This window comes from Balaenoptera ricei, chromosome 4, assembly GCF_028023285.1.
Source record: "Balaenoptera ricei isolate mBalRic1 chromosome 4, mBalRic1.hap2, whole genome shotgun sequence".
Taxonomy (NCBI): domain Eukaryota; kingdom Metazoa; phylum Chordata; class Mammalia; order Artiodactyla; family Balaenopteridae; genus Balaenoptera; species Balaenoptera ricei.
This window is the reverse complement of record NC_082642.1, coordinates 115,018,894-115,040,750: the sequence shown is the minus strand read 5'-3', so window position 1 is coordinate 115,040,750 and position 21,857 is coordinate 115,018,894. Positions and strand designations below refer to the sequence as shown.

Here is a 21,857-nt window from a genome sequence, read left to right as displayed (position 1 = left end):
GTTACTTTTCTACCACCAACCACAAACTGCTCCCCAAATGGAGGACCAGTGGATATATAGTAGGTGGTGATGGGGGGGAGGAGCAGAACTAAAGCCCAACAGGAACCATCATCACTTGGTCTCCTTGACCTTTCTACAGCTTTCCATTCACCTGTATGAAGAGAGAATAAGGAAAAAACCAATGGAAATAAGGGAGAGCTGAGTAGTGGACACCTACTACACCCCAAGCACTGTAAAATATTATTTCATTTAATCTTCCTACAGTACTGATGATGACTTTGAAGTCTGGGCTGATGACTTGTAGAAAGAATTCTCAGCAAGTGAAGTCCGGGAGCTGTGATGAGAACCCAGTGAGTGATTTAAATAAAACCTGTGCTCAATTTTTTTCCCATGTCACTCTTCCTGCCTAGCAACATGACACTACTTATTGTCCAAATACATAATCCTATGGTTTTCTTTTTTAACAAAAAGCACTTTCAGTATGGAAATTTTCAAAACTACATCAAAGTAGAGAGATGTACTCCCATGTGCCCATGGCTCAGCTTCACCCGTGTGCCATTCTGGTTTCACCTGCCCTCTTCCTACCATTTTTTCTCTGAAATATTTAAAAACAAATCAGAGACGTTTTGTTTGAACTTCAAAATGTCTCTAACAAATCAGATCTTGAATACACAAATATAACATTACCACAGAATTTGAGATTCTGCTTTTCTCAAAAATGTCCTCTCGGGCTTCCCTGGTGGCGCAGTGGTTGAGAGTCTGCCTGCCAGTGCAGGGGACATGGGTTCGGGCCCTGGTCTGGGAAGTTCCCACATGCCACGGAGCAACTGGGCCCGTGAGCCACAATTACTGAGCCTGCGCGTCTGGAGCCTGTGCTCCGCAACAAGAGAGGCCGCAATAGTGAGAGGCCCGCGCACCGTGATGAAGAGTGGCCCCCACTTGCCACAACTAGAGAAAGCCCTCGCACAGAAACGAAAACCCAACACAGCCATAAATAAATGAATTAAACCTTAAAAAAAAAAAAAAAAAAAAAATGTCCTCTCGCAGTCAGTTAGTTTGAATCAAGACCTAAACAAGGTCACAAGGTCCACACACGACTTTCGGAAGATGTATCTCTAAATGAATGACAGTTCCCCCGACCTCCTCCCCTTTACATATAAGTGGCATTTTTAAAAAAAGGAATCTTTATGGTTGATAAAATGTGTTTCTCTAGCTCCTTTATTTCGTGTAAACTGCTAGGGGCGTGATCAGATTGTGGTTCACATTTTTTCATTATTGTTTCAAGACTGCTGAGGTGGTTTCACTTACTCCCTACTGCATCTCCTCAGGAGGCACTTAATATGCAACTGTCTTCTATCAGTATTACAGTAATAGTGTTTTCTAGATCCTCAGGCGATTCGAGTTTCTAAAAGCTTATCCAAGACCATATATTCGTGGCAATATGCACGTGGTGATCAAGCACCCAGGTTAATCAAGAGTTGATTGGGAGACAACAGAGGTTATCAATCAGCAGCCAGGGAAGCAGGCCAGGAATTTTTCCTCTCATAGATAAGAGGCCAAAAAGTGGAGAAGAGATGAAGGGTTTGACTAGAGACGGAGAGGAGGCCAGAAGATGAACATGATGCTTAAAGAACAAGATAGTGGGCTCCATTCATAGTTCTGAAAGACATTTTACACACCTGTATCAATAAGTCTTTCCAAATAAAACTCACAGAGAATTTTAGAGTTCTTCATGTTATAATGTTATTTCACCAAGACAGCCTTACAAATTTTGCTATGTTTCCTGCTTCAGAGAAAGGTGCTGATCTCTAAGCCAAAGGTTCTCAACTTGACTTCAAAGTATATTCTCCTGGGAAGCTTTAAAAATACTGAGGTGTGGGTCCCACCGAATCAATTCTGATACAACTGCTCTAGAATGGGGACCAGGTATATAGTGTTATTTAAAAGTCTTCCCAAGTGACTCTAATATGCAGCCATAATTGAGAACCAGCTGCTCTTAGCTAAGAATAAAGACAACAGCAGCTAATATTTACTAAGCATATATTATATGTCAGGTACAGTTCTAAGCACTTTACATGTACTAGTTCATGCCCTATTTTACAAGTGAGGAAACAGAGATCAGGTAACTCGCCCAAGATCACACGGCAAGCTAACAGCAGAAGTATTTAATATCAGGAAGTTTGGATCCAAAACCCATGCTCTTAATTACCATGATACACTGACTCCTAAGCATGAATTATACTTACATTCTTTAACTGCAAATAGAATGATCAAAGAAAAACAAAATGAACAAAAAAAGATAACTAACTTCCTCCTCCTCAGAAGCAGTACAGTGGCATCTTGTTGCAAAGGTACCAACACACGCTTATTAGAAAAGTGAATAAACAGATAAGAATTTTCTCTTCCCAAAAGAACATTCAAATTTGAGATTTCCACACATTTCAATAATTTCCCACATATCCTATACGGCATAGTTATTCAATGTTAAGTATCAAACATTGCTTCAGTTTTAAAACTTGGGGCAATGATGTATTGAAAATTTCCTACCTATTTCGGTTCTGCTAACTCCAATTCCATTATAAATTCTCAAGTAATTAAAGTGACAAGAAGCAGAATCTTCAATGTCAAAGTCACCAAATTTGATGCGCACTCGCTCTCCCATCTTTACACGGATCTCCCATTCGCAAACAGTGCTGTTAGGATAGGTCTGTGGGTAGTTTATGGACGTCAGGGTTCCACTTTCAGGGCCTAGTACAGTATGTCCACATCCATCACCTTTAAAAAAAAAAAGTTAAAAGAACGATAAATTATTCTTTACATCTTTAACTTACACTACAAATAATCAGGATTTTGTGTGAAGATTTTAAAATATGTATGACATCAGATATTTTGTACCACCAATACCTTCCTTACATAAGATAAAACAGATAACATAGTTCTTAGTAGATCTACTCACAGGAGCCAGGAGAAGCCAGGTTAGGTCAAAATAATCAATGATTACCTTTATAATTTATGAGTTCAAAGAACTTTCCAATCAAAATAAATAGAAGTAAACATAACTTAGCAATAATTATATATATATGTCATAATAAATCCAGTCTTTAAGAGTATCAATTCTTTGTAATTGTTCAAAATAAATGTCAACTATAAAAATAAATGTATATGATCAGCTTCATCTATTTAGTTACAAATAGCACAAACCCCTTCAAAAATCCCTGTGAGAAGTCAAATGATTTCTAAAAACACTTAAACTATACTAAAGATTATGCAGATTTCTGACCATATTACACGATGCAAGGCATTCCTTCTTGAAGGCATTAAAGCAATATTTCATAGTTTAATTTTATGTTCTACTGAAATTTGACTTTTCAGTAGTCCCTCCCCAAAAGCCTCATTTTCCCCTATAGAATGATGACAAAAAACCAGTTTATTAGACTTATTAAAGATTAGTAAAATGACCTTCATATCTTGGTAGCAGCATTAAATAATTAAGCAAATGCTCCAGAAATTTCTTCAGCAACTGAATATGGAAACAGTTAACACATTGTTTGTAAAAATCAAATATCTGCATTCTTCCCTTTATCATAAAATTTGACATTCTACTGAGCACCTGGAAGGAGGCGTTAATACTGATTAAGAAGTTTTAGCTGCTGCTCCAATTGCACCGCTTAGCGTTCCTAACGATGGGATTCAAATGAATGTCTTTTTAATAGGAAAATGAATACATCCTTTCAAAATAATAGTATTTTCTCTTTCAAAAGAGCTATTTATAATCACCTTTTGGAAGAGTTCAGAACTTAAAACAAAGAAAACTATATTAGAAGTGACACTTCTGAGTTTTAACCTCAATATGGATACAGATGGGTGTAACAGAATTTTATATTATCTTGATTTTTTACTTTTAAGAACAATGTAGTGCTGATATCATTTACTAGAACAGATGAAAGCTTTAAAAGCCTATGAATAAGAAAACAGTATCTACAAGTAGTAGTTGCAAAATGTTTATTAACTGAATGAATAAGGAAACTGTACATTAACCTATGAAAAAGTTATCTCAAACTAGTCTCAAAACTAGCTTTAAGGAAGGAACAACAACTCTGTACCTAGATTCTGATGACAATACTTCATTCTTTTGCTGATAAAGAAATTTTATTGCCAAATCCACACTAGGACTGTTACTTAGCCTGCTTTCACAGGTCAACCAGCAATCTGGCTTCTTAAACAAATCTCTCTCGCGCAAAGTTTAGCTTTTAACCAACATTAAACTTCAGCTATCTTCTACACTTGCCTTGACTCCACACACAAGAACTAGGCATAGCAGTTCAATAATATCATAATACGTAACGGCACCATTAAAAAAACCTGTGAGTTTTTGTGTGACATAGCCACTGATCTTTTGCAAATATAAAACTTAGAATGTTATACAACTCAGAGGAAAAGAAAAATAACCACAAATTTCCCCTGAAACTACGATGAAAATACCTTGAATATCTCTATTGGATATTATCTAAATTAAAAACATAAGGATATAAAAACCTCCCTTGTGAAAATAAATGAATTGTAATATAAATAACTTTTGAATAATCATTAACATTTTTCCTTAGAGAAAAAGACAACCATCATAAGACAGATCTTCTAAAAATATGAAACTAGTCAAAAATGTTCTCTTACTACTGAAAAGATGAAAACGAGCTTTCTGGAAGTGTTTCAATCTTTAAAAAGTAGCCCTGAATAAATGAAGTAACTCAAACTATAAATGTATTTTCTTTAGTAAGTATGAAACTAAGGCAGCTTCTTAAGTGATTAGAAGTGTTGATGGATTTCAGAAAGCCCAGAATTTTGCTATTAACAGCTGAAGTCAGGACTTAGTAATGGCAGATTGTCGCATTTAATGTATTCCCCACAGGCTATTATTTAACTTAAAGTTGTCATGTTAAAATGAATTTTATAAAAAGACTACAAGCAGAGTGTTAGGAGCAATTCTTAAATATCTTTATGCTCATAATTATGTTTGATTCTCAATAAACACACAAAATGTTTTCTGCCCTTTCCTCCATACAGCATAGGTCCTACAAAAGTTAACAAAGTAAATACTAACTGATGAAAAACAGGACTTTTGCATGCATGGTGATGAAGAAAACAATTAAAATGGAGCTGTCTTTTTTCAGCATCTTGTGTAGGGGGAGGGCATGAACAGTCCACAAGTAACGTGCCAAGAATGTTCTAAAATATGTGATGGAGTTCAGAGCTTCCTCCTCTCGCAAACAAGACGATACGTACCAGAAACTAAAGTTAAAAGAAAGTCTCAAATCTACTGCAATGCACAAATTTGCATGTTCCATATTTCCAAGACTATTTGATAAGTGTAACCTGACTAGATAAATAGCTTAGCTGGCCTGGCCAAATACCTACGGCTATGAAGTACATGTTTCGAATATTCCAGTTGGAAAGGGACACTAGGCCAGCAGTTTTCAAATGTTTTTCTCTCTTATTCCAAAGTAAGAAATGTATTTTACACCTTGACTCAAGTGTCTTAAATATATCTTCCTGACCCACTAAAGGGTCCCCACCTGTGCAACGAACAACACTGTACTAGGCATCCAAAGGTGACACTGTTGAATTCTCAAATCAGAAAAAGACCTTGTCCTCACTTTTACCCCCAAATTAGAACATGTGCTTCCAGTTTATTTTTACAGTTCTTAAAAGCGAAGCCTATTCTACACCAAAATACTTAAAATGGGACAAAATATTTAAAAGTAACACTAAAATCTGGAAAATATTATCAACAAATCACCTAATACACTGAGAGCAGGGGTTCTCAAATGTGGGTGGAGGACACTGGAACAATTCTGGGGTGGGGGGGTGCCACAGGCATCCAGTGGGTAGAGGCCAGGAATGCTGCTGAAGTATCTTACAATGCACACGACAGCTCCCCAGAGTAAAGGGTGATGCATCCTAAAAGTCAAATAGTGTGGAGGTTGAGACGGGCTGACGTAGAGCAAGGGTTAGGACATCTCCAACAGAAGATCTGGGTTAGTTCTTTTTCCTTTGGCTCAAAGAGTAATGCTGTTCTACTTGCTAAGGGTACAACCCAGGGAACAGTCTTCCCCACAAGGTCAAAGAAGTAAACAGAATGCTTTATTTTTCTTTAAGTTAAAGGAAAAAAAAGGTCCTTCTTATTAGTCTGCAGCCCTCAAGTATTTTTCTTGGTCAGGGGCCCTCATTTAACATTGGGGTTTGAAAAAGGATGGTAATAGGGTCAGGAAGTAAGAGTCTCCAGATTTTCTGCTTAGTTTTGTAACTGGAAAGAATAATAATCTGTGACCAGGCTAATACCACCTACTATTACTCATTTTTACAAGGCAGAATTGACAAAGAGAGTGTAACCACTACTGGAAAAATAATTTTCAAAATGGGTATTGTAGGACCATACACTCACTCTCACCAACAACGCCACATCGACAACTCCTTCTCCTTCTCCAACTCCATCGTCACCACCATCACTGTCAGCTTCTTCTTCTCCTCCCCCCCCCACCCCCGCAGATGGTCTCCACCAGACTATAACTGACCATAAGGGGTAGAAGCCTGTAAATGTAATTTTTGAATTTTAATTTTATTTCAGTGGAGAAAAAACACTGGAATTTGATCTCACTGCCCCGTTGTTTGGCTGCAGATTTATCTAGGGGATTACTCATAGAACATGTGTTCGCTTCCTCTGAAGACTGTCAGGTCAGATGTGTTAAGCCAGATACAAATTTTGATACTGTTCCAGGAAAATAGCTGAGTAATTTTTTTTAACTACTTTTCCCTAGAGAAAACACAAAGAACATTAATTTAAATAATAATGAATTAATACAACAAAGAACACATGCTTATTTTAGGCTGCTTTCTAAACTTCAAACCAAGTATGTTTTTTGGATAAATATGTGCTCATGATGCTGATTTTATGAGACTCTCCAGCTAACCCCATATTTTAGTCACATTACTATTAAAATAATATAAGTTATCTTAATTATTTAATTTTATTAACATGAATACTGTATGACTTCTAAAAATACTTTCTTTAACAAGAACAAAGACAAAAGCAGGAAGCTTGCACAAATATTCCAAAAATGTAGAGCAATGTAACTTTCATTACAATTCTTAGAAACTAGGAAAGGTTTATACTTTTCCAATAAGCTTTCAAGGAATTTTCGTCACTGTGAACGGGTGAGTTTGACTATATACTCCCTCTAAATAAGTGTCACTTCTGTCACATCTTGTAACACATCTGTGAGATCTTATAATAAACTGAAAAAAAAGGCATTTAGAGCGTAGAAAAGTGTTCAAAAGAATAACTTGCAAGCGTTAACAAGGATATCCTATTTCATTTGACTACAATGAAGATTTTTAATCTATTATTTAGCACTGCAAATTTTTAGACTAAAAAGTACTATACCAGTCCTGTTACTTAAAGATTTTAAAGTTGCATCACAACAATCTCAAAAAGATAATTCAAGGTCCTATTTTAATTTACTCATTTTTTTTTTAATACTGCCTAAGACGGATATGCACTGAGAGCCTAAAGAGGGTTACTGTGGCAATTTAAAGGAAAAGAAATAGCTCTCAGCTCAAGCTTTTTTAAGCCCACACTCATCTCTGCATGTGTGATAATTTACAAAACTGAATCACATGAAGGAATGTGAGATGTACAAATCCTCTTCAATCCCCACCAAGCACACACTCTATGTAGTACATAATGGTTAAGCAAATTGGTTCTGGAGTCATGTGATGAATTTAAATGCCCTACCTACCACTCACTGTGACCTTGAGAAGGCTGTTTACTGATGGCTAAAGCTGAGTTTTGTAAAATGGGTATACTAACATCTCAAACCACAGAGGGTAAGAATTTAAAGATACTGTATGAAAACAACTACTATCGAGGGCCTAACCCATACTAATGTGTTCAATAAATGTTTGAGGGTAATTATGGTCATAAAAGACCAGAAAGGCTTTTGCTCATCCCATGTAGGTCTAGTGCGTTTGGCCACAGCCTAGCTAAGGTATCAGAACAATGGCTCATTACTTTAGAAGATTTATATCAGCTTTAAAGCTTCAAGTACAGTGTCCTGTGAAAAGTGTATATCATGAGAAAGTAATTCTCACCAATCTTCTCCCCAGTGACCTCTACTTCACTTCAGTAACTCATGAAACCACAGCCTAGACTGTTTTTGCCATTACCGGAGATTACTCCCACCTGTGAAATTTCAACAACTTTAATGTCTCACTCTTTCGGTCAGTCTCCTGACCCTTCTGCTCTCTTACACCCACTGCACACTTTCTGTGAACTCCTCTCTTTGCTCCCCATCTACTGTCTTGCCCTAGCCTCATTTCTTTCCCTACCCAGCCTGGACCTCATGTCCAGTGTGTGAACTACACTCTTCCTGGTACCTTCACTTCCTTGCCACTATGTCCTTCTTGAGGATCTGCCTGGCAAGCCCTCCACCCTGGATCACATGATCTCTCTTTGCCCAGGAGCTGAGCACTACTGGGAAAAAATCACACAATCCAGGGAATAGTTGTCATTAGAGTAATAGGTTCTGATCTCAGATGGGCACTGAAAGCCACTCAGTATTCTCTTACTCAGTGGTTCTCAAAATTTAGTCAACATTAGAACCACCTAAGGGCTATTTAACGTAAAGGTTCTCAGGCCCCCATCTCTGTCTCCATAGATCCTAATAAATATGTCAGAAACATTACCTGAAACTTGGAAACAGGTTAAAAAAATAAAGGTGAGCAGCAGATCCTTTAAATGTCATAGAGGCCAAAAGCTGCCCAAGGATTATAGGGCAAAATACTTAATTGGATTTGTTATTTATCATTGATTAAAGGTCCCAGTCTTGGCTACACATAAACTTGTAGATTGTTGTCTTGTACAGATGCATATAATTTCTGTATAGTTGAAAAAAATAATCCCACATGTTAGAGTTTATGGCCCTACTGGCCACTGAACAGTTTTAGCCATCTAATCTAGCAATCACAGCCTAAAACTACCTATCTAAACACCTAGTTTCTCAAATATTCTTTGGACATGTTTCAACTTCTTACTGGTTCCTTCATTAATTAATGAGTTGAATAAAATCTTTGACATGTGTTAATTTTATATTTGCATGACAGGTATAATTTTGCCTTTTTTTGCAAATTATATACTGTAAAGTAGCTCTGCAGTGGAGCCTAGGAAGGAGCCGCACTTTAACAAGTTTCAAAACACTAAGAGCAACAACAACCAAAAAAAACACACAAAAAATCTTTCTCCAGCCAGTGTTCCCCAACATCTACCACTTTCTTTCTCACTTTTTTTTTCTTTTACAGAGAGATTTTTTTCAGTTCTCTACATTCGATGTCTTACTTCTTTGTTTCCCGTTCTAGGCTCAAAATACTGCAATTCAGCTTCCAAACGGTTGTGGTTGGCTTGTACTCTCCCCCCCGCCCACCCCCGTCCCAACAACCAAATTATATGTTCCTAATTGCTGGTACCTGTGAATGTAACCTTATTTGGAAACAGGGTCTTAGCAGATGTGATCAATTTAAAATGAGGCCATACTGGATTAGGAGAGACCCTAATCCAATGTCTGGTGTCCTTATAAAAAGAGGAAAATCTGGACACGATACAGACACAGGGAAAATACCGCATAACTACAGAGGCAGAGACTGGAATGATGCAAAGGGATTCCAAAGACTGCAATTGCCAGAAGCTAGGAAGGGATAAGGAAGGACCCTGGTCTAGAGCCTTCAGAGAGAGCGCATTGCCCTGCCAATACCCTACTTTCAGAATTTTAGCCTGCAGAACTATAAAACAATACATTTCTGTTGTCTGAAGCCATCTAAATTTGTGGCAATCTGTTACGGCGGCCGTAGGAAAGGCAGACCTACCTCTCCAATGTACTCTTCACTAAAGCGGTCCGTTTCCGAGCTGCCAAAAGTCAATACTTTTCCATCTTTATCATTTGTGACCTTTCTACAGCATGTGGCATCGCTGTCCCTTCCTTCCCTCCCATCTTCCTTCCTTATCTTTCCTCCCTCCTTTTTAAAACTCTCCTTCCCCACCTTCGTTCTTCTTTTGACTCTCTAATTGCAACTTCTCCAGCACCTTAGCTGACTTATCTTCCAGCTACTGACTGCTGATGCTGCTGCTCCCCAGAGCTCCTTCCCCGCCCTCTGTGCTGCCTGGGCCATCTCCCCACCCTACAACTTCAGCCACCACCGAAAGGGAGAATGCTCCGTAGTCTCCAGCCTTTCCCCTAACCCTCAAACCTGTCATCCACTCCTGTACTGAGCTCCTCTGCTCAGAAATTCCACAGCACTTCAAACTCAGCGTGTCCCAAGCATTCAGGGAACATCCTCCATGTGCCAAGCATTGAACCAGGTGTTAGGAACAAGAGAAATGACAGACAAGGCCCCTGTCCTTACAGAGTTTACAGAGTAGTACGACAGACGTAGTAAATAATTTCAGGGACGATGAGTGCTGCAGGGAAGTAATGGATGTGATAGGGTGTGCGCGCGCGTGCGTGCGTGCGTGTGTGTGTGTGTGTGTAGGGTAAATAACAGTTAGCTAGGCAGGAATACTGGTGGAAGAGGGAGGTGGAAAGCAGGGAGAAGAGGATTCCAGAAAGAAAAAAACCCAGCATTTTTAAAAGACCTTTGCTCTCTCAAATTTAACTGGTCATTAAGTTTTATACTTTGTTTCCTTAGTATCTCTAAATTTCATCCCTCTTAAGGAGTGCAGGCCCCTGTAATAGTTCTCTGACAGGTTTCCCCACTTCCTTTCTTTGCTCTCTCTAATCCACTGCCCACACTCCTGCCAGTTTCTTAGACACCAACTGGGTCACGTAGGTCCCTTATTTAAAAATCCTTCAACTGTTCTTCACCAGTGATACAATAAAACCTCAAACTCTTCAGCAAGGATACAAAGTCCATAACAATCTGTGGCCGGACTCCCTTTCCCGTCTCATCTCTTGACTCTTCCCACAACCTCTCTGCTCCAGCTCTGGAACTGTGGGTGACTCCCTCTGTGCTCCACGCTCTCTCTCCCCTGCCGCTGCACGTGCTACTCTGCTCTGCCGAGAAGAAGGTCCTTCCTCCTCATATCCACCTGGCAAATACCTACTCAACGTTGTCTCTTTTGGGAAACCTTTCTGAAAGCCCTGGTCTTTCTCTCCCTTTCCATCATCAAAGTCTCTTTACTGTACCGAATATGCTTAATTATGCATACTTATGTCGGTTTGCCACACCAGCTGTACAGCTCTATCACAGACAGGCAATGCATTCTGTTCGCCTTGGTAGCTGTAGACATAGAAATAGGGCATACCAGCCTCTTAACACATGCTGCTGAATTTAGAAAATAATAAACCCAAACAAGCCAGTGGCAGGCACTTGGTAGGTAAGTGATAACAGTAGAAAAGTACATAGGCTTGGGAATCAGACAGACTTTCCGATTTAAATTCTAGCTATGCCAACTTTTGAGATGATCCTGGCACTTAACCTCTATATCCTCAACTATACATGGGAATAATACCACCCATCTCCCAAGGTAATTGTGAGGGTTTGGTAATAACTTGTCTAAAAAGCACTGGATTCTATAAATGTGAACACTCTCTTTGAAGATGATGCCTCTATGTATCTAGTACCCCCCCTTTCCTTCTGGGAGCTACTCCGCAGTTTGCAACAGTTGTCATATGACCTCATGCCCCCTGGTTAGTTGACTGGTTCAAGGGTGGGTACTGATTCACACTGGGCCAACGTGAGGCCCTCTCATTTCTGGACCTTGTATGTTAGGGAAACCCCAGAATCTCTCCAGTGTCGAAGCTACAAGCCTTGGGGACTGCCAGCAGCCATGATTTGTTCCATGCAGAGAAAGCGAGACTGTAACAAGACAGAATTAAGCTGAGTCCTTGGTGTCTGAGGTCCCGCTGCATCCCTGCTTTTCCCTGGGCTTAGGTTGGCTCAGTTCTTAGGAAGATTCCACAAGTTACCTCAGAATGGTCCCAATACTTTTCCCTTCTACTTTAAGCAGATTTAATTTTCTGTTCCCTATAACCTCACTAACCAAAACACTCTTCCTCCACCCATGCAACAGAATGTCTGTCTCATATCCAGACCTATAAAGTTAGCATCTAGGACAAAAAGAGTAACCAGAAACAGGGCATGCCAGGAAGAAAGGGATAAACCATGAACCTGAAAATGATCTGAGGATGGAGAGCAAAGAAAGCTAAAATCTATCAACAGGTAGGAAGTTGCAGAGAGAAAGGAGAGGTCAAAAGGGAGGGGACAAAACCAGTATTACGGTCTGGGTGGGTTGGAGGCCACGTAAGGACAGATGTGAACAATCACGCCCTGCTGTCACACTCCTCCACTGCGCGGTCTGACCCCTCTCACTAAGCTAGGGGTGAACTTTCCTACACAATAAGTGGGATGGGGAGAAGGGGCAGAAGCACTGGATCTCAGTAGAAAGCAAACACTTGAAAATGGAAATTTTAACTGTGGAGTAGGGAAAGAGAAACAAAATTTTCATTCACACGTTGTTTCACTTGTTGAACCAAAATTTATCAACTACCCAACAGATTTGATCACAGCCCTCATACATTCTAGAGAGGTGAGTTATACATTTCAAAACGTTGAGAGTGACATGCCTAGTATTTAAATACAAGTATGTCTGACTCCAATATCTCCATACTTTCAAAGTCCACCCACGTAAAAAATAGTGAAGACAAAGAAAGCTCTCAGGTTTAAAAGAAAAAAAAATCTCACAGTTTAAGTGACAGTTTCAGAAGAGCAGAAGCTAGACTGCAAGGGAAACATCATTTAACAAATATCTTTTGTGTGCTAGACACTAAGAAAATGTACAGCACAGATGTAGTCTACTTGTCAGAAAGTTGGTCACTGAAAAAAGCAGAGATATAGGGTACCTGGAAAGCAACCAGTTGACAGATGTATATACAAGCCAGTGGCATCCTGAGCATGTTTCCAGGTACAAGGTAAGAAGCACCACAGAAGTTTAAATTATACTAAAACACATCTTATATTCCCTGATGAAGCAGTGTTTTGGATAAGGTGTAAGAGATGATTTCAGGAAGAAGAAAAGGCAAGGCAGGAGGCAAAGTTTTACTGTGCAGGGATGAGGAGTGGGACAGTCATGATGCTGCAGCTGAGCACAAATCCCCATGTGAGGTTTGATTCGTCATCCTTATCTGAGGCAGATCTAGTCACAAAGGCCACAGGCCTTTCTCCTGCAACCCTGAGCTGTCCAGAACCAGAGAAAGAGGACAGTGGGGACTGGCACGTGGGCCAGGTATGGGATCTGTCAAGGACAAGGGGGAAAGCATCAATGAGATGACTGACCTGGGCTGAGACAAGTGAACCTAGAGATGGACTGGGTAGAAGGAGAGGTACCTAAGGATGATGTCATTGCTAACGTCACAGGTACAAACTCTTCAGTCTGACCCACAAGGAAAGTTCTCCACAATCTTGTCCCCACCGACCTTTTCAGCCTGCTTCTCATTACTTTCCTGACACTAAATTATTGTAGCTACCTGAATGTTATCCAGGAATTTCGGCTGGCAAAGAAAAAGGAGGCAGGGAACTACTAGAACCAAAACTAGGGGGACTTTTATAAGGCTGGAGGTGGCTATTCAAATCAGAATCTGAAAGAAAGGGCAAAGGAGTGCACCCCACTTGCTGACACTGATTTAGGCTAGCACAGCTCTTAAAGACCACCTATTTGAAAGGGGAGCACAGCAGTGTTTTCTAAGTAGAAACCACGGCTCTGTTCAGAGTTCCAGTTGAAGGAGGACTCCTCTCATTACAAAAGCAAAGGGGTCTAGCTCCTGGGAAGAGGGAGGCTGGAAAAACACTGGGCAGAATGTTAGGCCCTGTGCAAGTAGGTTAAGGTTCAAGAAAGGGTTCTATTTTCATGGAACTGAGAAGCCCAGGCTCTGACTGCTAACTGAGGGAATCAGACAAAGGACAACAGTGTGAAGGGCATGCAGGTGCCCAGGGACTAACATCCAATAATGTGCTTGGGGCAGCAGATTCACTGCAGAAATGAGTTCTAAATTCTTTTTCTTTTTTTTTTTTTTTTTTTTGGCACCGCCAAGTAGCTTGTGAGATCTTAGTTCCTGACCAGGGACTGAACCTGGGCCCTCAGTAGTGAAAGTGGCAGGTTCTAACCACTGGACCATCAGGGATTTCCCCTAAATTCATATTTTTGAATGATGGACATCATGAAAGTATTAGAAATAAGAAAATGAATAAAACTCTCTGCCAGAAACAAATATTTAATATACATTGTGATTAATGACTGAACAGAAAAAACAGGAAATTACTATTGGAGATGAGTGTGTGTGGTGACAGAGAACTCTTCTCAGAGGGCATGATACCCAAGAAGGGTTTTGAAGGATGATAAGGAGGTTACCAAGCACACAAGGAAAGGGGGTCTTTCTCTTCAAGTGGAGAAAATGACACATGTAAAGAGATCAGTACTGGGAACAAGGCAAAACAGGATGAAATTATATATTAGAGGAATAAAAATCTCAGTCTTATACCTGAACTATATACAAAGGGTGAGGGATGCTGGCATGAGATTAAGTCAGAGAGAAAGGGAGGGGCCAGACTCTGAAAAAATTACATATATAATATGCCAAGGAGTTTGGATTGTATCTTATAAAGGGGCTGCTGGCCACACTATGGAAGTATTAACGTAGCTCCAAGAGTGCAGTACCCCAGTGCACAGAACCATGGCCCTCAGAAAGCAACCATATTTGCCCAAATATGGGGCAAGTGTGCAGGGTATGGGGCTCAAGGAGGAAGCAATGGGCCAGGACCAGAGGCTGAGGCATGCTACTCATAGCAGCAAGGATGGCTTTGACACTCACATGCTTTCCTGACTCCCTGCTGTTCTGATGCTGTGATCTTAACTCCTGAAATGTCTGCCATCCCTGTGAACTAGAAACCTACCAATCCTAAAAGCTTACCTGCTTAAAATCATTTTATCAGCAAGGTTTTTCCTACTTCCCAGGCATTGTGAGCTCTCCCTCCCTTACAAACTCACAGCACTGCGCAACTTCCCTTGGTTATTTATCCATATACTCCAACTTGAAGATAATTATTTCCCCAACTAGCCTGTAGGATCTCTGAAGACAATGACAATATTTTACTCTATCGTAACTGTCTCAGGACTCTATCGACCTATGTGCACACACCCCTGGGAGCTTATAGTTGGTACTCTTTCATGCTGAGAGTTTTTAATGAGAGAATGATAAAGAGTACCAGCATTTTCTCTCTTATCCCAAGCAATTAAGTTTGCACACTTAAACTGCAAACTCCACGTTGCACTGTACTCCACAAAAGAAAGGAACTCCTGGCCTACTCTCCTTAGAAAGCAGTTGAGGGAGCTTGCATCTTGTGGTCTTCCCCATGATTCAAGCAGCTGACCAAAGTTCTTCTTTCAACTACACATCCTTCAGAGTGCAGGTGGATCTAGTAGGTGATGTTGTGGCAACCTTTTAAGATCACCCCGTTATACCAGCTGCTTCAGTGGACACTGGCATTCATTAAATTCTAGTTTATTTGAATATCTGTATTTTTTGTCCTCATGGGAGTATACTGATTTAATCCACATAAGGACCTGGAAAATTAGCATTATGTGTTTCTAAACTAACACTTTGAACTGACATACTTTCTCAAAGATCCTATCCTGAATGAAGAATTTAATCAAATAAAGAAAATAATGTAATAGCAGTTCTAAACAATATAATAATTACTTCACAAATAATGAGTATCCTGTGAAAAATTTTTAGATTTTGAAATTTTTGTCTTGCTGGATTTTCAAAGTATGCTTCTGTGTGCTAAATCAGCCTACAAATTAATTTTAACATGATATGTCTACAGAACTTAACACCACACTATTAAAATTACAACCACATAAGATTATGTAGATATGTGAATATAGACTAGAAAGGAAGATAAAAATTATAAATGGATAGATAAGGGGGTAGGACTGTGGATAATTATTAGTTAAGTTTTTGGTTTTGAGTAATTGTTATATAATTGTTATCTGTACAATATTTTTAAGATAAATAAAGTGCTAAAGTCATAAGGTTGTTATAAAGTAAACTGAATCCATGAGCAACACAAGAAAAACTGCCAAGCTGTCTCACTTCATATTTCAACAATCACATTTAGCAAATATCACTATTTACATTTAGCAAATATCACTATCTCTACAAAGCTTTTCCTGATCCTTATAATTTTATGTCATCATTCCACATCCTTCCAACTAGTCAAGAAGTGGAAGTGGAAACTAACTATTTGCATGAATTCAGTTAATACCCAGTATTACCACCTAAGCTTTCACACCCCAGGTTCATTTTGTAAAGTATAGTCCTAAATTTAAAATCTAACTCTATGTAAATCTAGCCTTTCCTCATCATACTGATTCTTTCTTTTTGGAAATTAATTAATTCATTTGTGTTTTAATTCTAGTACTGGTACTTTAACTCATACCCATTTCACTATTTTTTTTTTTTTTAATGTTGGTCTTCTAGAATGAAGCTTAGATGTTCAAATAGAACTATTAACTATTTCCAGAGGGAAATAAAGTTTTCTCTCTGCTGATAACATTGGGAAATCTACTCAAAAATCATTAACATGTAATTTTACAATTAATTTTTCATTTACAAGTTTTTAAAATGTGGATTTTAAATCTGATCATTAACACATGTGGAATATGTGCTATATTTCTAACTTTCACTATGTAAAATTAATCAGAAATATAGCAGGAAAAGGATGCTCTGATTTTTGCCTCTGAACAGTAAGTACATATAAGAGCCCTAATGTTTTATCAGACCGAAAAAAAGATAACGGAAAATTCTAAATTAACAATGTCAATATTACTAATAATCACAAATGTTCTTTGCAGAGGGACATGTTCTTCATTTCTGACAATTCACAAATAGTGTTCAGAAACTATTTCCCCACATCACAAGCAAATAAAGGCACTACTTGACAGACTGTATATTTTTTCCACACATTAGTTCAAATATCATTGTGAAATTGAATGATTCTTTTTAAGAAAGAAACTGATTTGTTTGATAGATAAATTAGCCAACAAAAATCACTACCTTCACAAACATTTCATGTTAATAGGCATAAAGTCAGTCTCAATGGATTTTTAAAATTAATCCCTCTGATATTTTACCACATTCAAATAATACTCTAACCCAGAAGGTAGGCAAACCCTCCATGACACAAATGAGGAAGCTGAGCTCCTAAGATGGGGTGACACAAATTCCTACAGTCATAATGTAAACCAGAGACTTAAATTCATTCACAGTAGACCCTTAACTTCCTATTAAGTTAATTTATTACGGTAACAAATAGGCAATCAGCATAATAAGTTCCACAAATTTAAGTTTTTTTAGAAAGACATACATTCTACAGCAAAAAATGCTTTCAATAAAAAAGAAAAAGACTTTGAAGGTAAATTTATTATCAAACTTAGAACTCAAAATACACAAATATAAGCCATGCCTAAAACACCATCATAGTTAAACAGATGTGAATAAACAGAATTTATACATATATTAATGAAATAAGGTTGGTTAAAATACATCTCTGTTGTGAAAGGTTGACAAGTTTTCAGACCAATGATAAATTTTATTCTGGGCCAAATAAAAAGAAAAAACACTTGGTCAGCAGAAAATCTGCTGAGGAATAGCTATGTATGGCATTAATTGGAATGAGTGTAGTATCTTCTGCTACTTCAAAATGATGTCTGAAAGATTAAAAAAAAATCCTGAAGCACAGTTCTACCTCAGCATACACATTCAATGCATTTCTACCTAGGCTGGCTAAGGGAAAAAAGAAATCTATATATCACAAAACATTCTTTCACAGCTTTTTTTTTTTTTAAATTAATTAATTAATTTTATTTTTTTTGGCTGTGTTGGGTCTTCGTTTCTGTGCGAGGGCTTTCTCTAGTTGCGGCAAGAGGGGGCCACTCTTCATCGCGGTGCGCGGGCCTCTCACTATCGTGGCCTCTCTTGTTGCGGAGCACAGGCTCCAGACGCGCAGGCTCAGCAATTATGGCTCACGGGCCCAGTTGCTCCGCGGCATGTGGGATCTTCCCGGACCAGGGCTCGAACCCGTGTCCCCTGCATTGGCAGGCGGATTCCCAACCACTGCGCCACCAGGGAAGCCCCACAGCTTATTTTTTATTGTGACTATATGTAAATTTCAGAACATTTGGAAAAGCATAAAGAAATTATCTACAACTCTACCATCAAAAGACAACTGTTATCTTTTTTAAAAATTATTTCCTTCCAGACTTCTTACCAAGACTTCTTATAAAGGAGTAAAAACTCCAGCTTGTAACTTAACATTACAATATTGTAGACATTCCCATTATTAAAAATTCTATAGGCTTTTTAAAGCACTGCTTCTCATTTTGAAATTAGACTTCTTTTTAGGTTATGTGAAGAATCCCAGTGGACCCTAAAGCACATCTGTTAGACTAGTAACACTGACTGCAGTTCCACCACAGACTGCATCAGGGTCCTTTGGGTAAGAAATATAATTTTTAAAAATTAGGGAATTCAAATCCCATACAATTCCTGAGTTTTCAGGCAATGTATACCTAAATTACCCTTACATTATCAATTAAGTAAGCTCAAGATTAACAGTGATAGGGTCTTCCCTGGTGGCGCAGTGGTTAAGAATCCACCTGTCAATGCAGGGGACACGGGTTCAAGCCCTGGTCCGGGAAGATCCCACATGCCGCGGAGCAACTAAGCCCGTGCGCCACAACTACTGAGCCTGCACTGTAGAGCCCACGAGCCACAACTACTGAGCCCACGTGTCACAACTACTGAAGCCCGCGCACCTAGAGCCCGTGCTCCACAAGAGAAGCCACCGCAATGAGAAGCCCGCGTACCGCAACGAAGAGTAGCCCCCACTCGCCCCAACTAGAGAAAGCCCGCGCAGCAACGAAGACCCAACGCAGCCCAAAATTTAAAAAAAATTTAAAAAAAGATTAACAATGATAATCAGTTATAGCTATTTGTACTTTACCCTTTTCAAAACTCCTGTGTACTAGCATTTCATTTTCATCAAGCTAGGAAATAGGTATGTATTCTCTTATTCATGATGTAGAAAACTGAGAGGTACAAAGAAATTAAATGATTTTTAAAAATTTACCCAATAAACAGGAGGACTAGAAATCAGGTCTTTTAAATTACCAGCATCATTTCTATTTGTGTTCATCTACATTGATGTTTATATAACATGACACTGTGAAAGAGAACCATGTTAAAATGCTTTGTTAAAAACTGAAATTAAACTTAAAAAAATAAGGTAATGTTGCATGTTTAATTAGACCAGGCTTAAGAAATTCTAAAAGCAAGGCAATTATCTCATTTGGAGGGGAGACATATAACTGGTTCTATACTGTTCAAAGATTTTTTTTTAAACATGATATAAACACTTTCAGATCTTCAAACAAGCAAAATGGTCAGAATATTCTGGTTATGTAGTTAGAGTTCTGTATCAAGGTATCTTATTTTTTGTGTGTCTTAGTTTCCTTATGTTTGAAATGGAATAACAATACTTATCTCAGATGGCTGTGGTGAGGATTAAGTGAGTTAATAGACATAAATCACTTAGGGCTGTGCCTGCCACAAAGTAAGACCCAATCAATCAGTGTTAGCCATATATAAGCCTGTTTTGCTTTTTCTTTCTACTAGGAGGAAAACAGAAGCATAGGTTCTAAAACTTAAATGGAGGAAAGAATTTCACACTAATTTATTAAGTGCTGATGTTCAAGAATTCGTTTAAGGAGATGATCTAACTGAAACCTGAATGCTGCCTAGGTCTGAAAGAGGTCAGTTTACCAAATACATTTTTCCCATTTACATTCTATTTCCACATGCCTGTCAAAGTTTCAGCATCTTCACAATGACAGGCTTATGGCCATGATTCCATACTTTACTGAAAACCATATGAGAGCAACATTAAGCTGGACTTAAATGTGGAGATCAACCAAAACCCAAAACCCAAAACCCAAAAACCAAAACCCTTCCCAGCGATAAGTAACAATCCAATCCTTATCCCTCTCACTGCAATAAAATGCAGTGAAATGCAATGGAAAAACGTGTTCAATAACTGATGCCAAACTGTTTCAAAAATTGCTGTTCGCTGCCTGAAAAAAGTACTAAAAAAGGGGAGGAAATCAGCCTGGCATTCTCTTTCCATTATGATTATTCAGTAAAGTTTTTTTTCAAGGATTGTTGACGGAAAAAAGTTTTGTCACTTTCTGTAAGGGCTTGCCCTTTTAACACGGAACGCTCCATTTGGGCAAGAGTACGCTGCCCTAGGTCCCAGACCCAGTGTCTGACCCAGGCAATCTAGACCACCATCCTGAATAGGCAGGGATTGCAAACAGCATGTTCTAAATCCAAGACTCAAAGATAACAAGAATAAACATCATTCCATTTTGAACCTGAGCACATTGACAAAAGATGATAATTATCATCACTTGCCTTCAATAGATTTAAATGCTATTTAATTACCTTGCATTTCTACTCTGTCCATCCATCCATTTAGCTTAACATTAGGGGTCACATCTCCAGAACTTCTTTTCCTCTCCAAGACTTTCCCCAGTAGAAGAATCCAATAGCCAAAAGGAGGCCTTCATAGCAAGGTCTCAATTCCCTCTTTTCAGAAAAATGAATGGGCTTCCCCCAAAGTAAAGCCGCGCCAACTTGGGGGACAACAGACAGCCCATCTCAGCAACTCAACCCAGCGAGTGCGGGGCCAGGTCTGGCCACGCACCGAAGCGCACCGCACCTACCCCGCGCGTCTGCAGATTCATTAACGGCCCGGACACCCGGCGCCCAGGAGGCTCCCTCGGCGCCCCTACCGCCCCCCCGGGGCTCCGCGCGCCGCGCACTCCTCGGGGACCACTCACCTTGCTGGGCTCCGGCGTCCTCGAGCAGCAGGAGCAAGATAAGTAAGAGAAGGAGGAACAGAGGCATGGGGAAGGAGGAGGAGGAGGAGGAGGAGGGGGAGGGGGAGGGGGAGGAGGAGGAGTTGGAGCGGGGAGGGAGGGGGTAGGAGCGGGAGAGGGGGATCGCGGCCCGGGCGGGGGCGGCGGCCGCGGCCCGGACTAGGAAACGATGAGGGCTGTGCCCGGCTCTCACCACCGCCCGGCTCGCCATCGCGGCGGCCGGCAGTCCGCCTGCATAGTGCGGGCGCCCCGGGGCCGCGGCACCGGGCGAGGAGGCAAAGGCAGCGGCGGGAGAGTGAGAGGCAGCGCGCGCTTCGCCCCGCTCCGGGACCCCCTCCGCCCCTTACTCCGCGAAACCTCCTCCTCCTTCGTCCCTTCCCTCCGCTCCCCGCCCGGAGACCCCAGGCCGGAGCGCAAGGGAGGGGAGGGAAGGAAGTGGGGTGCTCGAGCCGCGGAGGGCAGCTGGGGGACGCGCCTCCCGCGCCGCGTTCCTCAACCCGACCCCTGCCCGCCGCGCTCGCCCCGGACTTCGGCTAGCTGGCAGGGCGGTCGCCAGCTCCCTCGCGCTCCCTCTCGCGCGCGCTGGCCACGCCTTCACAGCCCGCCACGGCCAATCCGCGGTCGGCTCTGGTCCGTCTCCCTCTGCGTCACCCAATCAACACGCTCTCTCCTCGGTCGACCCGTTAGCTCCGCGGCCCACTCCTCGAGCTCCACCGCCCCTCATCTCTCTCCTCCAATCCCTGCGGCCTTGGGAAGCGTCCCACCCGCCCCCCCAATCCGGGTTCCGCCCCCAGACTCGGGCCCCCGGCAGCCCTCGCCC

The 21,857-nt window shown here is 40.5% G+C and overlaps 1 protein-coding gene across 4 annotated transcripts in view; it reads right to left on the bottom strand.

The window, feature by feature from the left end:
* Window positions 1–21,565, bottom strand: part of DCBLD2 (discoidin, CUB and LCCL domain containing 2) — a 93,100-nt gene extending 71,535 nt beyond the window's left edge. Inside the window, exons 1-3 of one of the 4 annotated variants that reach the window (XM_059921308.1) lie at window positions 21,385–21,565; window positions 20,999–21,017; window positions 2,548–2,775 (exon numbers count right to left, since the gene is read on the bottom strand). In XM_059921308.1, the coding sequence (XP_059777291.1) occupies window positions 2,548–2,662 (115 nt within the window). In that variant the 5' untranslated portion in view covers window positions 2,663–2,775; window positions 20,999–21,017; window positions 21,385–21,565. Of the gene's footprint in view, window positions 1–2,547; window positions 2,776–5,794; window positions 5,841–20,600; window positions 20,780–20,998 lie in introns of those variants that run through there. The other 3 variants (XM_059921306.1, XM_059921307.1, XM_059921309.1) reach the window with 3 other exon arrangements.
* Between the last annotated feature and the right edge of the window lie 292 nt (window positions 21,566–21,857).